The sequence below is a fragment of the Echiichthys vipera genome (genome assembly GCF_963691815.1).
Source record: "Echiichthys vipera genome assembly, chromosome: 21".
NCBI lineage: Eukaryota > Metazoa > Chordata > Actinopteri > Perciformes > Trachinidae > Echiichthys > Echiichthys vipera.
In genome coordinates, this window is record NC_139846.1 from 14560197 (window position 1) to 14568486 (window position 8290).

Sequence of the window (8290 nt, forward strand, 5' to 3'; positions counted from 1 at the left end):
ACAGAGGGAGAGGGAGAGGCGTCGAGTCCCTGCCGAGGAAAGACACCGGGCCAATAGCAACGTCACGCGCAGGGACCTCCCACTCTCTCCTCTCTCCTCTCTCTATCTCTCTCCCCCTCAGTGAAGGGCCTGGCGCTTCAACATAATGTTCTATAATACCACGGAATAATGTGATTATCAGTAGTGAGTTTTGAGCCTAAACTTTGTTTATCTTATTGACCACAGTTACACAATAATAGGCTATGTAGCCTATTATTGTGAGGCGATAAAACAGTATAACTACATTGTTGTTTGATTGTATACTTAATTTTTTATATTTCTTTTTTCATAGTGTCTTATTATTAAATGTGTATTAACTAAAATGTGTCTTCTATTTTAATTATTGCAAAGGCCCAGTAGTGACCTCAAAATAACTCCATCAGTGGCATCATTTAATCAGTGATTTAGGTAGGTCATTCCCTCTCTAAATTTGACATGAAATGGAGGAAAGTTAATTTCATGGTGAGACTTTACCTGACTCGACGCCAGTGGCCTTTAATATTACCACTTTTTGCATCAAGGCTGACCAAAAACAGTTTGTGTAGACTAGAGCGACGGTTTAGACACTGAATAGGTAACAGCGACCTCTGCTGTCCAAATGTATTTGTTGCATAGCTGTAAACCTGTGAATGTTCTCATTTGTCCAGGTCATCGTTATCCCCGAAGAAATTTCAGTCAAAAGCAACTGGACTTGGTTATTTGTCTAGGAAGACGTTTCACCTCTCATCCAAGAGGCTTCATCAGTTCATGTACGCATCTGACCAGACTTGGACTGGTCCAACTAACTGGTGTGAGATCCAGGTATTTAACCTCTCACAAGGCCAATGATGTCACTGGAACCCTTTTGCGCTCAAAGTGCCAATGACCGTCGTCAGAGTGACAGTCGTTGGTGGGAAGTAGGTTTCGACTTTGTTGGGTCCTGGGGATAGAGCCTGTAATATTGTGATTTGTCAATGACCCCTTCTTTTTGTAGTTGCTGTAGACACTCTGTAACCTTCATTTTGTAACCGCTGGTAGGGTCTCGTTTCAGAGTTTCATAAGTGTTAGAGTCACTGAGTAGTGCAGAGATCTTTGCCTGATAATCAGTTGTAATGAGAACAACTGTTCATCTACCCTTGTCTGCTGGAAGGATTTTGATGTTGTGGTCTTTGCTCAGTCCTGTTACTGCTTTTCTCTCCTCAATGGTGAGGTGGGATGTGGAGACCTTAGCTTGGGACAAAGCTGTTGACACTTTTAACCTTAGCTGTTCAGCCTCGGTTCCAGTAAGGTCTGAGAAACCACTTATCTCCAATTTACGATGCAGCCCTTTCATCCCTTCCCAGGAGATTCAACAATCTAACCTCAAAGAACAACTATTCACAAATGGCCTCCTGCGACTCCAGCGACTGTTATTAAGACTCAATAGAGCACTAACGAAGTCGAAACCAACTTCCCACCAACAACTGCCACTCTAACGATGGTAGTGGGCACTTGGAGCACAAAGGGTTCCAGTGACATCATTGGCCTTGTGAAAGGTTAAATACCTGGATCTCCACACCAGTTAGTTGGACCAGTCCCAGCCTGGTCAGATGCGTACATGAACTGATGAAGCCTCTTGGATAAGAGGTGAAACGTCTTCCTAGACAAATAACCAAGTCCAGTTGCTTTTGACTGAAATTACTTTGGGGTTGCATAGCTGGAATGGTACGATAAAGAAAAGTGTTGAGCTGTGTAATGTGAAAAGTGTAGTCAGTATAAACTACTCATTACAGTTAAAACTGTGTAATGTTACTGCTGGGGTAAGTTTAATTTGTCCACTGCTGCTAATCTGTTATTATTATGTATATTATAATGTTTTACTCTGATTTGTTTTAATGTATTGTATTGTATTGTATTTATTTGAATTTATTTTATGGACATCTTCCTGTCAGGGACTGCGGATGGAAATTAGCCTTTGGCTATAATCCTGTATATTTACATATTTATTTTTGTTTTTAAAAAATGTCTATCAATATGCCTTGTCCCTTTGTGAAAATAAATAAAACTTCAAACTGCTCAGTAGGAATAATAGTGAAACAATGGTTAGTTAAGACAATTAAAATAACCTAATGGTCGAATATACTACATTACTATAGTACCATACACAATGTACAGCCCACTCCTAGAAGTAACAACGACAACAAGGCTATGATGACAAGAAAGGAGAAGAAGAAGAACTAGAACTAGAAGGAGGAAGACATGTGTAACGCCAGATTTAAACTGGAAATATATGTCGCAAAATAAATTATATATATATATATATATATATATATATATATATATATATATATATATATATATATATATATATATATATATATATTTATTCTTTTCTTGACAGTTTTCTCGAAATTCTATTCAAATGAAGAAGCAGATTATTTTTCTCCTCCGAGCCAGTAGGGGGTGTACTTAGTTGACCGTGATATGGTGTGCCGTCCTCACTCGTCCCCTAACATACTAACAGATAAAATGGCGTCCGAAAACAGCCCTGAGTCCCAGGATGAGAAAACAGCTCTCATAGAGAGGGAACCGCAGCAAGATGTACACCAGGAATGTGCTACTGTCTCAAAACAAAGCGAATCCAAATTAACGCTTTATCACTGGACGCAGTCTCTGAATTCCCAGAAGGTGAGTGTCTTCACGTTTCAGCACCACCGTTCAGTGGACAGCTCCCCGACCAGAGGTCTGACTGGAGCGCTCGTCAAACCCTTCTGGTGGTTGATTGCGCGTCAGGAAGACCGTAGATATTGAGATATGCTGCAGTCGTTGACGTTACCTGTGGAGACTGATTTCATGTTGGCCAAAACGTTTTATCCTCAGAGAAGAAACTTACAGTTTATTGCAAAAATATTCTCTGTTGTCGTGACATTATATCTGGTCACAAAATCTGGAAATAAATCTTTTAGGATCATTCATTTGTATTATCCTTCCAAATAAATGTAGCTTTCCCTTTCATAGGGTATTGGCCCATGTGTCTCATCTTTAAGAAGGGGACACTATTCGACCCCTAATGCCAGTCTGATCAGAAACCCCTCATGCCTAATCAAAAATCTCTCTTTCTCTCTTTGGCCCTCTCTGTCCTTGGCCCAGCTCTGATCTGGCCTCCTCTGCTTTGTAACTCCCTTGACCCCTGAAGTAGGCTGTTAAATGTTAAATTCAAACAGAATCTGCTTGAACTGATTCCAGGGTAAAGAAGATTTGTAGTTTGTGAGACTTCCTTATGAAAAGAGTGAGATTTAATATTTAAATAAACAGAGACATATTTAGAAATCTAAGTACGCCAATCAGCATCCTTTTAGTCTGACTCCAATCAGTACATGAAAACAACAAGAAATCCTGTAAACACTGCATCTATGTACTTTATTTGATACGCATTTTTGATATTCTTGTCCACTGTGTTAATGTGTTTGTCCTTACTTCTGTTAAAATGACAATTATTTAAGCTGGTAGTGGGATTGGAATGTAACCTTTTTTGTCATAACATGTGGTTTACGCATACTGAGAGGAAATATATTCTTACGTGGGACATACATTTTCTGGTGGGGGTTTGGGGGCCACAAAAAAGTGTGTCTCTTGTTTTAAGCCAGGCTAGCTGGGTGGCAGTAATTGTATTATAACAAGAGCAATGTAACTCACGCCTTTTTTAAAACAACAAAAACAACAAAAATGTATTAGCAGATTCCAGAACAAACTTTGCAAAAGGGCAGAAACTATGATACTTGATCTTTTTGATAAAAAGGCAAAAGCAAATGAAATGATTTATAGTTCAAGGTATAAGCACTGCAATATGTAAACATGTTGTTTTGCAGGTGCGACTGGCCATAGCAGAGAAAGGTTTGCACTGTGAGGAGTATGATGTGAGCTTACCGCTCAGTGAACACAACGAGCCCTGGTTCATGCATCTGAACCCCACTGGTGAGGTGCCAGTCCTAGTCCACAATGAAAATATTATCTGTGACCCAACACAGATCATGGACTACCTGGAGCAGAGTTTCAATGATGGTGAGACTAGATAAAAACTCTGTGTTAACTGTTTTAATAGAGTAAATAAGGGTTGGATAAGTTCAAGATGAGCTCCCATTCAACTGAGGTACACTTGTTTTCATACATTAGATTTTTTGTTGAATATTTCTTTTGTTTTTATTTAATTTTTATCTGTTGTTCATTTTGTATTGTGCATTTGTTGATTTTCAATCATTCATTTTCAATTTTTCCCATTTTTCTTGATTTGCACTGACCATGATAGTTTTGTTCTCATCCAGTCATCTTAAAACAAGAGAAAATCTGGTAAGCATTAAACTATTTAAGTTAATGAAAAAATGACGTGTAAAAATACCTACTGTTGAATGATTAAACACTAAGTACATTACTTTTCCTAACCCTTGTGGATTCTCCTCGTGTATAAAACCACCTTTGATTCCCTTCTGAGAAAAGTTGTAAGCAAACAACGTGATACCTTACGCCACTGCTCCTTCCCTCTCATTACTTGTCTCCAAAAGGCACTCCCAAGCTGATCCCTGAGGAGGGCAGTACATACTATCACAGAGTGCAGCACTATAGAGAGCTGCTGGACTCACTGCAGATGGATGCCTACACACACGGCTGCATCCTCCACCCTGAGATCACAGTGGACTCTCACATACCAGCATATGCTGCCACATGTATACGAAGTAAGACACACTGAGATGCACTCAAAGTAGTTTTATAAAGCTTTGTCCCTACAGTATTTATGCACACACACATAACAGTGTCCACTTTGCCAAATTCACCAAATACTATTGAGAGACTATAAGAAAAGGAAAGGAAATATTCCACGGAGATCTCACTCCACGCCAAGAAAGCATTACGAAGACCGCACAGATTTTTCTCAGGAAACTCAAACTCAAATTTTATATGTTCTATTTAATTGAACACCTTTTATTCTTGTCTGCATGCTTTACATTTAGGCTACTGCTATTGTGAATGAGAGTGACATGTTGCATGAAAGGAAAGCAGACATTCACTTACACACAGTCTAATATTATCGTAATGGATCTCTGTGTTCAATTATTCATTTCCACATTAAAGTTTTGTAATAAGAGAAGTTAAATGAAAATATAATTAATTGTCTCTGTGTTTTTGTGGGACAGCACAGATCGGGAACACACAGTCTGAGCTCAAGAAACTGGCAGAGCAGAACCCAGAGCTTAAAGATGCTTATGTAGCAAAACAGAGGCGCTTGAAAGTAAGTGATGGATTTGCCCCATTCAAGAGCATTTGCACTCTACAGGGGCAAAAAAAAGCAACAAACACTACATACTTGATCTTGATCAAATAAGGACTATCTGGACCAGCTAACAGCTAAAGCAAGCGCACAAACTAGCTAGCTATATAGATATGGTAGTCTTGGCTAGCCTTAGTGAAAGCTAAAACTAAGTTTATTTTCTTATTTTTCCCCAGATATGTTGTTATCTGTAACAGAAGTCAACTAAACAAAACAAAAAAAACCACAACTAAACTGCTAAACTAGCTAAGCAATGGAGCCGTAACTTCCAACTCAGCTTTTGACTCTATTGAAATCCTTGGTGTGGCTAAGCTATGCTTAAATCACACATTTGAAATAGTTCAATTGTTATTAATGAAACCTGTTGGTTTCAATACTATTAGATGGACAGACAGACACCATGCTAACAGACATACATTTAATTCCTATAAACTGTAAAAAAAAACATTTTTGTTTTGTTTTTATCACTAACAACATTATAGACGTTTGTAGATGCCGCAGAAGGATTAGCCTAAAAAGGCATAAAATTAAGGCATATCCTTCTATGTGTTACACACTTTGGTGGCTAGCCTGGAAATTTTCAACCTTTTTTTGCATGTATAATTGATGTAAATGTGCACTGATGCATTTCTATATGAAAATGTTTCGGCAGTCAAAGTTGTTGGACCATGACAACATTAAGTACTTGAAGAAGCTTCTGGATGAACTGGAGAGTGTGATGGACCAGGTGGAGACAGAACTGCAGAGGAGGGTGGAGGAAACGCCAGGTACACAACCACAATCGCTTGTTACTTAGCAACCACTGACTGCATTGGTGCAATTACTGTATATTAACACACGTAGGTGACTTTTGAAACACACTTAAAATTTGATGGCAGTAGCATTTTGCATGATATCTGTTGCTCTTACTTACTCCTCGTCTCTTTCTCTTCCACTCATAGAAGAAGGCAGTCAGCTCTGGCTGTGTGGGGAGTTCTTCAGCATGGCCGACGTCTCTCTAGCAGTCACCTTACACCGCCTTAAGTTCCTCGGCCTCTCCCGCCGCTTCTGGGGCAACGGTAACCGTGTAAACCTGGAGACATACTACGAGCGTGTGGTTGAGCGCCCAGCCTTTAGGAGAGTGCTGAGCCATGTCAACAACATTCTGATCTCTGCTGTCCTTCCTGTGGCGTTCCGCGTGGCCAGGAAGAACGCACCGGTAATTCTTGGCACCACTCTGTTGATAGGCGTTCTAGGAGGAGCAACATACCTTGCTTTTCTTTACATGAAGAAGAGGCTGACTGTTTCCATCTGAGGGAGCCAACAAGTGTTTGAGTTGCTTTGGGACGGAATTGGGGACAGGAAGGTAGATAAACACAGAAAAATATGAAAAGTGTTGAAGACATCATGATTTAAGTGCATAGGGGAATTTGATCATATAGCAGACATAACAATAACAATAATTGAAACAAAACTTAACTGTCTTGTTTTCTGTTGATTTCTTGTTGCTGGTTGCACAAAATGCATTTTAAATAATTCCCAAAACCGCTGCATTACATAAGATCATGTACCATATCTTGTAGTTGTAACTCTGTATATTAAGAGTCAGCTTCCGAACAACAGTGTATTCACAATTTATGCTATGGTAGTGGGTGCGAATAAATTAGAGGAAATAAAGTGGTCTGACTATTTTTTTAGCTGAGCAGTTTGTTTTTAATAAGACAAAATCTAACTTTATTCATCCCAAGGGAAATTGTTGCGCAGCAGTGGCAGCACAAAGTCGGAAAGAGTGCAAATAGCAATCTAGAAAAAAATATATAGATATTAAAAAAGATATAGAACATATATATATATATATATATATATATTAAAATAGCACATGAATGTACTATTCCTTTCTGAAATGTGGACTTTTGACTGTATACCATGAAATTGTAGCATAACTTTGACACAAATATACAGTACATTCTCATACTGTACTGTATTTTGTCAGTATTTGCAGAAAGACCTGCATGGTGAACTTAAATCACTATTAAGAGCCAAATATGTTTTGCCTAATATGTGCTTTGTCTTTTAATATTTCATTGTTGTCCATATTTGCATGTTAGACATTTCAAAAAGTACACACGAAGCCTGCAGCCTGCTTTCTGTGACCAAGTCTGCCAACATTTATCAAACTGATCAGCCCAGAAGTTAACACACTGTACATCGAAGCTTGTGTCTACATTTGACCAAGGCGTCCGCTCATGTTTTATTGTATGACTGATAGATAATTGTTTTAAATAATCTCTAATGTTGAATGGATGCTTCTCCAATCTCATTTACATCTTCTCCAGGCCATCCTATTCAACATCTGTGTGAAATTAAACTGCTCTCAACAATCTGTCCTGTTTCCTGTCAATCAAAGACAATTGAGAATGGCATTAAAAATTCACAACTCAGCGTCATTTAACAGACTATCATATATCATAAAGGTTTTAAACGGAAAGATCTAAAGACTAATCATGTTCCCCAGGGTCTGGATGTAAGTCAACAACATCAGTAATTTGTTTTACCAGTCAGAACCTGCAGGCCAATACTGACATTTAACACATGTTCAGCTTTGATTTCAACTTCTCTTTCACGTGAGCTCAGCCTCACACAACACAGACACATGCTAGACCTTTCAACAAAGTCTGGCCTTTGTTTTCAGCGTACAGAAGGCTGGGTAGTGTAGCTGTCAAAGAAATGCCTCACTCGTGTTAAAGCCACATGTGAGGCAAGCTGTCAGAGTACCATAACCTCATACTTCTGTGTTAGCTCTGGAAAATCGTACCCCTGCAAATATCAACCACAATGACATCATTTTTGCTACAAGGTTATATCATACAGGTGTCATTTTGAGGGGTAAGGGTCAAGGTCATAAAGTGCAAATGTTAAAATCCTTCTGTATTTCAGAGACAAAGTTTGTGATTCTAAATAAGTACCATTTTATATATCTCTACAAAACAT

General features: G+C 38.8%; 1 protein-coding gene across 1 annotated transcript; it reads left to right on the plus strand.

The window, feature by feature from the left end:
• Positions 1 to 2526: 2526 nt before the first annotated feature.
• Positions 2527 to 6614, plus strand: gdap1 (ganglioside induced differentiation associated protein 1; the record flags this gene model as incomplete). Its single annotated transcript, XM_083935818.1, has 6 exons — positions 2527 to 2685; positions 3867 to 4059; positions 4557 to 4727; positions 5187 to 5281; positions 5973 to 6087; positions 6262 to 6614. 6 exons carry the CDS (start codon positions 2527 to 2529, stop codon positions 6612 to 6614), a joined length of 1086 nt encoding a protein of 361 aa, XP_083791944.1.
• Positions 6615 to 8290: the final 1676 nt, after the last annotated feature.